Raw genomic sequence first — 12,396 nt, 5'->3', positions numbered from 1 at the left:
GTGGATGGGTCATCTCACAGAGCCTCCCAGTGCCTGCTCTTTGCTCATCTCCATCTCCGCTTCTCCCACTCTTGGGGCTCACCTGTAGTCCTGGGTGAGAGTGACACAAGACTCCTCCTTCCTCAGTCTGGCCAGGAGCGCTCCACCCTCCAGCTGCAGCCTGACCAGCCGAGCGTCTTCAAGAACATTCTTCATCAACTGCCTGTAACTCCTCAGCCGCACAGCTGCCTCCTGGAGGGATCACAAGGGGGAGATGAGCAGTTACTGCAGCCTACAGGCAATGACGGATCAGGCAAAAGCCAGCACCCAACCCAAACACACACAAACCACACCCTCACCTTGGCCCACCCTAGGAAAGCAGGAGGCTGGTTCCCACAGCTGTTTCTCTCAAACCTGCCAAGTCCAAAGAGATAAGCAGTGCTCCTTACTTTCTTGATGCTTCCCCAACCAGGCCAAAATTGAAACCCAATTCCTATCATTGCCCATACTCCATTTGCTGGGCGTAGAAAGAATTAGCTTTCCACTCACAGCTAGCTCCTACTGTTCTTAGAGCCTGGACCCGCATGTCTCCAAGCTGTGGGACACAATGCACAGGAAGGGTTTGTGGGTATACACACATATGCACGAGGGCCCAGAGAAGCCACCATTGTATCTTCCATTGCTTTACTACTAGGATACTCCATGCAGAGCTGGCAGCAATCTCCTACTCTGTCAGGGGCACAGCAGCTTCTCAAGAGCAGAGGATACAACACGTCTGCAGCAACACTGTCTCAGCCTATATACCTTTCTCCTCTTGCCCGCTTCCACAATTCTGTTCTGGAGGCAGCAAAGCTGGAACCGCACCACAGCCTTGGCCTCAAGAACACCACCTATGCTGTCACCTAACTTTATTCACAGAATCACAGAATCATAGAATGGTAGGGGTTGGAAGGGACCTCTGTGGGTCACCCAGTCCAACCCTCCTGCCGAAGCAGGGTCACCTACAGCAGGCTGCACAGGACCTTGTCCAGGCGGGTTTGGAATATCTCCAGAGAAGGAGACTCCACAACCTCCCTGGGCAGCCTGGGCCAGTGCTCCGTCACCCTCAGGGGGAAGAAGTTCTTCCTCCTGTTCAGACGGAACTTCCTGCGCCTCAGTTTGTGCCCATTGCCCCTTGTCCTGTCGCTGGGCACCACTGAAAAGAGCTTGGCCCCATCCTCCTGACACCCATCCTGCAGATATTTAAGTATATATTAGGTCCCCTCGCAGCATTCTCTTCCTCAGGCTGAACAAGCCCAGTTCCCTCAGCCTCTCCTCATAGGAGAGATGTTCCAGTCCCCTCCTCATCCTCGTAGCCCTCCACTGGACTCTCTCCAGTAGCTCCTCATCTTTCTTGAGCTGGGGAGCCCAGAACTGGACACAGTACTCCAGATGAGGTCTCACCAGGGCAGTGTAGAGGGGAAGGAGAACCTCCCTCGACCTGCTGGCCACACTCCTCCTAATGCACCCCAGGATCCCACTGGCCTTCTTGGCAGCCAGGGCACACTGCTGGCTCATGGTCAAGCTGTCATCCACCAGGACACCCAGGTCCCTCTCCACAGAGCTGCTCTCCAGCTGGTCCACCCCAAGCCTGTACTGGTGCACGGGGTTGCTCCTCCCCAGGTGCAGGACCCTGCATTTGCCTTTGTTGAACCTCATCAGGTTCCTCTCTGCCCAACTTTCCAGCCTGTCCAGGTCACGCTGAATGGCAGCACAGCCTTCTGGTATATCTACCACACCTCCCAGTTTGGTGTCATCAGCAAACTTGCTGAGGGTACATTCTAACTCTTCATCCAGGTCATTGCTGAAGAAGTTAAACAAGGCTGGGCCTAGGACTGACCCCTGAGGGACACCACGAGTTACCAGCCTCCAACTAGACTCAGCGCCGCTGATGACAACCCTCTGAGTTCTGCCATTCAGCCAGTTCTCAATCCACCTCACCGACCACTCATCCAGCCCATACTTCCTGAACTTCCCTAGGAGGATATTATGGGAGACTGTGTCAAAAGCCTTGCTGAAGTCTAGGTAGACAACATCCACGGCTCTCCCCTCATCTACCCAGCCAGTCATGCCATCGTAGAAAGCTATCAGATTGGTCAGGCACGATTTCCCCTTAGTGAATCCATGCTGACTACTCCTGATAACCTTCTTTTCCTCCACTTGCTTGTTGATGACCTCCAGGATAAGCTGCTCGATCAACTTTCCCGGGATGGAGGTGAGGCTGACCGGCCTGTAGTTCCCTGGGTCCTCCTTCTTGCCCTTTTTGAAGATTGGAGTGACATTTGCCTTTTTCCAGTCCTCAGGCACCTCTCCTGTCCTCCAGGACCTCTCAAAGATGATGGCCATCCAAGCCAACCTGGTGCGGCACAGCGTGGGGCAGCTGCTCAGTTCTAGAGACACTGAAGCTAGCACCAGCCACTGAGCTGTGGAGCTGCTAAGAATGCACTCCAGTGCTGGAGCAAGCACCCAGCAGCCACAAGCACAGCTGAAGAGATCTCCTGGGGGACACTGAGGGATCAGAGAACCAGCTTCTACACCCAGCAGAGCCTTTATCACTTCATTTGGATTAGCTTCTGCCAGTCCTGCTGTCCTGACAGCTTCACAGTGACACACAGAATACCCCACAAATTCAAAGCTACAGCTTCTCTGCAGCTATCCAAGTCTCCTGCTCCCTCCTGTCCCAGGCCCACCTCTGACACGAGGCAAGAGCCACACTTACCTCAGCTCTTTCCGGTAACTTTCCAGATTCCACTTTATGAATGGCTCCCTGGAGAAAGGCACAAGCACCTTGGCATCCTTGTAGCAAATGTTCCAGCTTCTACAAGATGAAATAACCAAGGCAGAGATTATTGTCTCACAGCTTACAAGAAAGCCGTCTTTTCAACTTGCAGAAGGTTAGAAGTACAGAAATCAAGAGAGGATCAAAGGCATTAACCCAAGGATTCAATTGCACCATTTGGTGAAGCTGCATCCAGGAGAGGACCATCAGAGGCTTCAGACGCATGACTACACCAAAGCCTCTCTGCAGGCCTTATAAAACCTGCATACTCACGGCTTGTATGGGCCATGCTTTATAGAAAAGACAATCGGTTTACTTATGTCCCACATTCTACTACTAGCATTTCTTGCAACTTCCCACTAAGATGAATCACTCTGCATGAATTTTGGAGGAACAAAACATAGAACAAGTACTTGGAATTTCTGTACTTTAAATAACTTCTCTTCATATTAAAAGTAGTGTAAATTAAAGATTCAGAAACTGGAAAGCTTCCACAACTAAGCACCTCAAACTACTGACAAATCTGAAATCCTGCCTCTCGTCAGGGGAAGGGTGGGAAAAACAAAACAAACTAAACCTCCAAATATTTCACAGCGGTTCATGAGACAGTACTCTCCAGAAAAGTCAGTGATATAAAGCCTAAATACTCTCAGACACCAACCTCTAGCCACTGAAATCAGAGAAGGGAAACAGCTAATCCAAAAGAAGTGTGCTCAAAACAAACCAAAAAAAAAAGCAGCTGTTTGAATCTTTACTGAACTGCTTTCCCTCCCTGGAGCACTGGAGCAGCGCCAGCAGCAACAGATTAGCAGGCAGGATGCAGGTGAGATCACCGAGATGGGAAATAAATGCTGTTTGCCACATAGCTGCAGATATGAAGGGGCTGAGCATACGGGTCATTATCACACACAGTACATCATAGAAAGAGGCAACCCCTACAGATTGATTCCTACACTAAATCCCTTTGGTAACATTTTGCAAGTTAAGGTGCAAGACTCAAACAAGAAGTAGCCTGGTATCATGCTCCTTCCTTCAAGTGTTATCCTTCTGCACAGACAGAGCACCTCAGCTCTCAAGCTTTTCTCAACTCTGTCCAGAAAAGTAATCCATAGCCTCTTGCAAAGCTTCTCTGCTTCCCCGCTGCCAGATAAACCTCAAATTCTCAAATTCAATCCTAGGCACCAAGAGTAGGCTTCTGTACCACTACTGCATCTGCACAGGTTCATAGCAGTACTTCTAGATGCGAGTTCAAAACAATGGGTTCTAAAACAAGTTGGAAAAGATAAGTTAACATCTGGCACACGCTAAACCTAACTGCCACCAGCAACGCAGCGGTATTATCAACGATACGTTAACCCACTTCAAACACTGCAGTGTGCTGCACAGCACTGGGCAATGAGATCACAGCCAACAGACCACCGAATCTTTCGGCAGCAGAGGCGATGGTTCTGTCATCCACCAGCCTAAGCAAGTCAATCAAAACAGGCAGACAACCCATTTGTGTGCAGATTTACATATATTTAATCCTGTCTAGTCTCGGCATGCCAAATAACATCTCAACACAGCTTCTGAAGATTCAATAAGCACATGATCCACAGGACTTACACTCTCTCCACAGCACAAGTGTGCACAGAGCTGGGTATTGGTGTCACAGATGCTACTTTCGCAGATTTATGGCAGCCTGCACACACCCTGCTGCACAGCCAGCAACACCTGCAGTCCATCATGGATCAGTGTGGGCTGCATTGGTGGCCGCAGCACCCCTTATCGATGCCTGCAGCACCCTTTGCCAGGGCTACCTTCTTTATAAACTGGGTCTGGGTGCTGCAGTTTCAGCCCTTCTCTGAGGCTTAACCTAGGTTAGCTCAAACATTTCCACAGGGTGGTCAATCTCCCTGCATCTTGGACTGGCTCTGACCTGCACCTGGGTACGGTTCACTGTAGATCTCTTGATCCACAGCTCCTCTGGAGAAGAGCGCAAAGGTCAAACAGGATCATGGTACTGAGGCATACTCAAAGTGGCCAAATAACAGGGAGAATAAACGGATTGCTGGTACTGCCTCCTCCTGTTATCTTGGTCCTGAAACTCACTAAGCGGTATCTCCATGTTTCTTTCGTTTCCTCGCCTCACGTGGCCAGCTTCAGAGGAATACAATGTTTTCCTGGGCTGAAACTTCACTGTATTTTTAGTTTAGATGTTTTCTAAAGAGTTCATATTTGATGACACCTTTGGTAAATAAGTGAATTATACCCAAAGGAGGAAGAAGAGGTGCCTAGAAGTATCTGAACCAATTGACAAGAACGTCCAAGTTTCACTCCTGCCAGGATTGCAGCTTTTACTAAGGAGCTCTTAGCCTGGTCTGGGGAACCTGCTCCAAAACCAACAGCATCTACTTTTATTATGCTCAAATTCTTGATAGTTAGTGCAGTGGCAACATAATACTTCACACCTTCTCCTGAGGCTAGCTTAAGCAGGCTCAGCCCTTAAGACTCAGAGTATAACTGAAGTGCCACTGTATATCACAACAAAACAGGATTCTGTTTCTTCTTTCCATTCAAACTATAGTTAAATCTGAATTAATGCAGTTCAAGCAGATGAGTTAAAAACTAAAGTTTTCATTCCTGCAGTCACATCAATAGGCTACAGCTTGCACCCATTTTATGAAGACAGTATTAGTATTCTTTTGATAAGAGAGATTCATCTGAATATATAGCTATTACAGGAACCATTGTCTTTTAATGCTTGTAGGTTCAGCTGCTGACAAGCTCCTCCTGCTTCAACTCTGTTACCATGCCATTTCTTCTCTCAGATACCAGAGAACACGAGACACCCTACTCACCATGCGGAAGCTTAACCAGTCCCGGTGGCAGTAAGGGAAGGTCCCGTCCAGTTCCAGAGGCAGCTGTGAGCTGTCTATGTGCTTATGGAGGGATTTCATGGAGGTGAGAAGTTCAAACTGCATGGGAATAGAAGAAAAAAAAAGCAGTGGGTGTGAGTATTGGAGGAAGAGGGGAAGGTTAACAAAACCCAGCATCCTTTATTTATCTATCTTGTATAGAAACAATGCATACAGTGTATATCTGCAATATCTCTACAATACAAAGAAAAAAAAAATCAATTCAATCTTAGAGCAGCTTGCTATATAGTTTAGTGGGTGAACCCTGAGGGAGTGCAGGCCACAACACGCTGTTTCCCCAAGCACAACATCTGTGACAGAATTCTGGCAGCAGCCAGCCTTCTGCAGAGCCAGTACCTCCCAGTGTAAGCACAGCAACTCCCTCACATGTTCCCACGTTGTGCTGCGATCCGCAGTTGTTTAGAGAGTCCGAGAAGTTAAATCCAGCCCCAGCTTCCCCATCTCACTTCCTGGAAAAACAGTCTAACAGAGCAGCCTCTGCCCTACCCTCAACTCTCCACTCCTCACAGCAGCTATTTGCTCCAAATATTTCCTGGATCCTGACACAGATAACTTGTCTTCTGTGAGTCTATAGGACCTCAGAACATTTTTACACTCAGCAGAGAAACAGACAAGTGCTCCTGCAGGTACACGGAAGCCAGCCCAGACACCAGGAACTCAGGCGCAGACATTTAACCCCACACACATACTGTGAAGTTTCCAACTCCTTACAAAATAGTGATGATGCTTCCAATTCCTCTCGCATGCCCGCATCTTTATTAGCCTTTGTCCTGTTCCCTCCTACACATTTTGTATTTTTTCAGTGTGCTTAATGTCTTCTGTAGCTCTCCCTGCATGCACATGCCTGCAGTCCCCTTTCTCACTTCAAATTCTTCCACATGCAGGCAACGAGGAAATGCACTAATAGCATTTGTTATGCGTTAGCCTTTTGGGGCAGCACACCACACTGATGTGTGAATAACCTGATGTTATTCACAATACCTTCATCCGCAGGAGCCTAAAGAGAGGTCCTGGCCTACTCTAAAGTCTGCAGGGTTTCAGCAGGCACAGAATTTCAGCCCACTTTTGTAGCTTCTAACAGTCTCAGAGCAGAGGCAGATGACTAAGGTGCAGTCTGATGTTCTCTTCACTCACCACAAAGAATGACTGAGCCTACATTTCTTCTGCAGCTATGGAATACCAAGGCAGATTTACTTCTAGTGGGGGTGTTGAGTGATGTTGTGATGATTCTCCCTCCTCCATTAGCACCTCCTGTTAGTCTTTCCAGACACTTCAACTGCAAAGGGAACCTCACACACATACACATCTCCTCCTGCACAAGGCTCTCAGCCACTGAAAGCAGCAGCTATGAGGAGAGGAAATACGAGATATGCAAAATCCAGGAAAGCAACAAGTACCTTCACAGAATGGAGTTCTCTTCCTGACCAAAGATTCCCCCCCTTGTTAAGGGGAGAATGTGAAAAGCACTTCTATTACTGCTAATTGTGCAGGGCTCCTCCATGCAGCTATCCATGTTCCCAACAAACCCCCAGTGTCTTGAGGGCCCCAGCAGATTGACATAACTATGGTGCAAACATCACTGATGGACTCAGCAATAAACACAGCATGACAGATATGTTCAGCCCACAGACACTTTACAACCCTCTAAACACCACATATAGAAACCACAACCATAAATGACAGAGAACAACTACAGAGATTTCGTGTGAGAATAAACACACACCAAAAGACAGAGAACTCGCTGTTTGGAGAGTTAAATAGAGGATATTAAGAGCTCCCTAGCAACCCTGGGTGAATGGTCCCATTACCTGCCCTGCTGGCGGCTTCTCCATCCGAAAACTCAGATCTCTTTCAACCAGAAGCAGTACTCCATGAATACAGTGAGGATCCATGTCCTACAACAGAACAGAGCACAAATCCATTACCTATCTCCCTAGGATGCTAAGGAGAATGTATCGTACCAGGTTTGCACAAGAGACTGCAATTTATCCTTCAAAGGTATTTAGGAAGCCAGTCATCAGCTATAAGGAAGGCCATTCTACAAAGCACCAAGGCTATGTCCTTAAGGTAGTTTGCTTCAGACCGACTACTCCAGCAGTATTTAAGGAAGCAATGGAAGAGGTCAGGTCTCAGCTGTACTAAAAAACAACCCTTCCACAGGGAAATAAGGGGGGGGGAGGCACGGAGTGGGGGCAGGGAGGAAGGAACCATGTTCAATGTCAAAGTTTTAAAGTTTTTTCTTGATAACTTTCCTGGTCACTTCTCCTAACTGAAAGGAAGTGGTGTTCCCCCCCACCCCAGTGCCAAAAACGTCATCTCATCTTTACTTACTGCCAGCTCATAATCAAGGACTTGCATCCTGTTGCTACTGTTAAATCAAAACAAATTCCAAATGCAAGGGACATGTGGCAGCTGCAGTTCAAACTGCGATCCAGGAGCAGCTCTCCAATTCTAGAGGTACTCTCCAGGGAAGCGAGAAACAGGCACAGTGAAACATACCAGAAACATCCAGACCACAGAGAGAGGGCCCACTATATACACGATGCCTGGACCAGGCTAGCAAGCAGCACAGCCATCTGCGCTGTCATTCCACACGGTTAAATAGAGCCATCCCATCTAGCTGTCTCCTAGATGGTCTTTGCCTCCGCAAAGATCTTGGGAATTGCCAAGTAGCAAATCCTTTCCGGTACTGCTCAAGTTGCAAGGAGCCTGCCACACAGCAGGCCACAACAAGGGAGCCCTGTTTAAATAAATGGCTCCAGCACTGTTTAAGGTTAAATATCCAACATGAGCAGCAGAGCCAGAGCACAGAGGCAAGTGCACCAGCAGAGACTGAGCCACCGAACCTGACACAGGGACCAGTGCAGCGCTTAAGAAACAATGCCAACACAAGGAGATCAAATTCTGCAAGTGAGAGCAGCAGCAGAGATTCTCAGAGCAGAAAAGACCTTTCTCTCACCTAGTCCTAGAACAGGATCCTTTTGAACTGGCAGGAAAAAAATACCAACTGAAACACCTCTTGAAACAGCAAGAAGGTTTCTCAGTCTTCTAAAATCCCTTTCTCCAAAGAAAATTATTCACACTCCCACAGTTATTTGAACACTGATCAAAAGGCCAAAAAGGATTTACTGCATAATTAGGCTGTATTAGGTAAATACCAAAGCTCCTCTGAGGAGAGGATGGGGAGGTATTACAGCTGCATCAGCAGCTCTGAATTCATCTGCTATAAAGTACTGAAGGATGAAGACTAGCCATAGTTTCAGGATTGATCATGGTACTAAATTCATTCTTTCACAATCCCCTCTCCTACTCCAGTAGTCATGAGATGTTCAATCTGTGTGAGGGATAAAGGTAGTGATGGTCTAACACTAGGTCACAGCAACAACCAAAACACTCACACTCACTTGTTTGTTACTGCTGAAAATAGAGACTGAAAAACCATTCCCAAATAAAGCTGTCAGGAAAGAAGGGGTTTCCAGACCAAGAAGCAGTCCTATTTCCAAAGAAATCAAGTATTTTTCACCTTATTTTTATCTTTAAACGGCTGAAGTCAGTCTCATCCAGCACTATGGAGCAATCCAAATAGAAAGCAAAGAAAGCGCCCAAAACAGGGCTCCTCCCAAAACAGGCACAGGGTGGACAGCGCAGAATAGAGGGGCATCAGCATGAGCTTAGAAAGCACTAGGATAAATACCCACCCCTTTATTAATATTCTTTAACAAGAGAATTGGGTACTTTCTTCCATCTTTCTCAGACTGATGTTTCCAACAGCCTTCTGGTCTCCTGACCCAAATGGAAGCCCATGGCCAGACTTCACATCACTGGCACAATTTGAAGCACAGGCTGCCAGGAATACCTGTGCGATGGGACAGTCCCCACATACCACGTTCAATTTGAAAGTGACCACTTCTCACGAAACAGTAGGAGGTCCCTGGTCAGACCAAGGTCCTCTGCACTTCTGCAGGGAGAGGGCATGTCATATATTCCTTGAATGGCAAAGCTTGCACCAAAGTTTTCTGCTTCGAACTGCTACTGTATCTCTGTCTTCATAAAGAGACTCTTCCTTCTAAATCCAACGCACAGACACAGCAGATTACAGCATTAAGCATTTGTGCCGATCCGCAAAATTCAGAAGAGCCTCACTCAGTAAGGAGTCAGAGGAAAACCCCACAGATACCTGTTCACTGAAGGCCTGTGCATGCATTACACTGTGCAGAGGAACTCCGCTGCCTACTCGCTGACTAAGGGATTGGCCCAGCGCTAGCAAGCAGCAACGCTCCTCTGAACGGGCTCTGCAGCACCGAGCTTACCAGTGACCACCTGTGACCAAACATCACAGTAGCATTTAACTCCACAAAAATCCTTGCTCCAAAGCATCATTGTGCAGCTTCCCACAGGAACAAGCATATTCTATTCCTGCAGCACGTACGCACTGCACATTTCCCTTCACCTCTGTATGGAGCTGCCAGAGTTCTTCCTTGCTCCTTCCTGAGTTAGCTCTGCTGCAGCGCTTTTTTCTGCCTCTGCTCCCAGTGCTGTCTGGGACAGAAGGATTTCCAGCAGTGCCCGGCCACCCATATTCTAAAGAGGAAGGGAGAAGAAAGTCTTGCAGAACACAACTCCCCCCAGCCTGAAGGCAGCGAGGATGAGAAGCTTTCACCAGTTTACTAGGTGGCTCTAGACAGAGCAACTGAGTCTCCCAGCGCTGTAGGGAAAGCTACCTGCAAGCACTAGAAGTTGTCTATTAGCACTTAAAAAAGTCCACTCACGCATTTATTCCAGAAGGACGGAAGAGTGGCGTAAGTACTTTCTCAGACTGACAGATCTTGTCCCAGAAACCTGTGGGATCACAGTCTTCCCTCCCCCGGGAGGTTCTCTAGGGTTAACAGATGCCAACACCACAGCAGGAAGGGACTCTGCATTAGGTCATCCAGTCTGTGCTCACCCACTGCAAAGCAGCGCTCCTCACTGCTCAAGAGGAAAATGTCCCTTCAAAATTCAACAAGCAACACTGGATCTCAACATTTAACAGATTCCACCTACATTATCATAACAGGCTTCACAAAAGCCAGGATTTTATAATCTTGTTGGAGAGCAGAACAGCAGAGAAGTGAGGCCCAGAGACAGTCTGCCAGAGGTAACAGACACTGGGAGATGCATCAGGGATTTCAGAAAGGACCCCAAGGAGATGATGTGTTGTGACCTTACAGGCACAATATACAGTCTGTGCTTCTGTATCCACTAGCCAGCAAACCTTGCTCTGCTCTAGAAAGCCTAGCTTGCCTCACTGCGGTTACAGTCACTTTTCCGTATTTCTCGATCCTTGTTTCAGAGCAGATGAGAGTACTGCCGTGGGACCAGAGGTAAAGGCTAAGGATCTCCAAATGGCTTGGAGGAGCCAGCGGATTATTCCTGTGCCATAACCAAATGATGAGCTAGCTGAACAGGTCTTGTTCACAGAGTCTGCAGAAGAGTCAGGGTAATCAGCCTGTCAGTCAGCTACCTGGAGCACACACTCAGCTCCAGCAATCTGTCTTGAAACACATTAATTCCTGTTAACTAACTGTTGCACCACCCTGATAATGAGCTGCTCAGAGTCAAACAGCCATCACAGCAGGATATTTCAGAGGCAATGCAAAAAGCTTCCCCCCCGCTGCTTCAGAGGCTAGGAAACTTCAGGTTAGAATGGCTTTATTCCTGCCATGCTTGTATGAGATTGGGGACCCAAAAAATGACGCTGTGTCTCAATGTGTTGCTGATTTCCACAGCACATTAAGACACGACCACACAACCATGGGCAACAAAGCGCTCAAAAGCTTTAGCAAGCCCACTGCCATGTGGGCACAGCATAAAAGAGAAGATCACTTGCTTGTTGCCTCTGCAGAGCTGAGCAGGGCACCAGATTACTCCTTCACCACAGAGAAGGAGCACACTGATAGGGCTGACAGCTACACCCAGCCCAGGAAGCTGGAGGACAGCCCTCTGACTAAGCCCCAACTCTCAGATGTGGCACTGCAGCATGTAAACCACAGAGACACCAGCCTCATTAAAACATTGCCCTGTTCCAGTCTGCAGAGTCTGAGTCCTGAGACACCTAAGCTCTGGTTTAAAAGGAACACCTGCTTAAACAAACATGAGTCATAGCTACAACCCAGCATCTCCTTGGCTTTCTAACAGCAGCAGATAGCTTCTATCTGGGAGCAGGGGCAACACAACCCACTTGCTTTCCAAGTGACTGATATGAAAGCCTTTGACCTGAAGCAGTAGAGCATTACAGCATGTCCAATTCACCGACAGCCACATCGACAGCTGTGTGCGCTCTTCCATCCAGCACGACAGTGTCCTTCGCTGCGCACCAGGCGCAGGCCTCGATTCTTTCCTTTCCCAGGGTGGGCAGAGATCCCTGTATATTTCACACAGCCCCTCTGTGCAAGGGACACCTCTCCAAGCACCATAATTCATGACAGTGTTTAGACTTGGGTACAGGCTGTTCTCAGCAGACACAGAAGCAAATTTGGAGGGGTGGGGTGGAGCGTTCTCCCCCAACTCAAACTTGCTCAGGGTTTTTTGCTGTGTCTGCAGTCTGGCAAGTTCTGGTCATCCTCCTAAAACAGGGCTGGATGCATAACTCCACCTCCCAAAGCCAGCTGAAAGCCAGGCGGCAGATGGAGACACAAGCAG

General features: G+C 48.1%; 1 protein-coding gene across 4 annotated transcripts in view; it reads right to left on the bottom strand.

Moving 5' to 3' along the window:
• Window positions 1-12,396, bottom strand: part of PLEKHG4 (pleckstrin homology and RhoGEF domain containing G4) — a 90,794-nt gene that overhangs the window by 43,385 nt on the left and 35,013 nt on the right. For all 4 annotated transcript variants that reach the window (XM_075433633.1, XM_075433630.1, XM_075433631.1 and 1 more), the window contains exons 7-10: window positions 7,524-7,610; window positions 5,638-5,754; window positions 2,738-2,836; window positions 83-231 (exon numbers count right to left, since the gene is read on the bottom strand). In XM_075433633.1, coding sequence (XP_075289748.1) covers window positions 83-231; window positions 2,738-2,836; window positions 5,638-5,754; window positions 7,524-7,610 — 452 coding nt within the window. The remainder of the gene's footprint in view (window positions 1-82; window positions 232-2,737; window positions 2,837-5,637; window positions 5,755-7,523; window positions 7,611-12,396) is intronic.

The sequence above is a fragment of the Opisthocomus hoazin genome, chromosome 12, assembly GCF_030867145.1.
Source record: "Opisthocomus hoazin isolate bOpiHoa1 chromosome 12, bOpiHoa1.hap1, whole genome shotgun sequence".
NCBI lineage: Eukaryota > Metazoa > Chordata > Aves > Opisthocomiformes > Opisthocomidae > Opisthocomus > Opisthocomus hoazin.
Note: the sequence above shows the minus strand (reverse complement) of the source record. Positions and strands in the feature narration are given on the sequence as shown.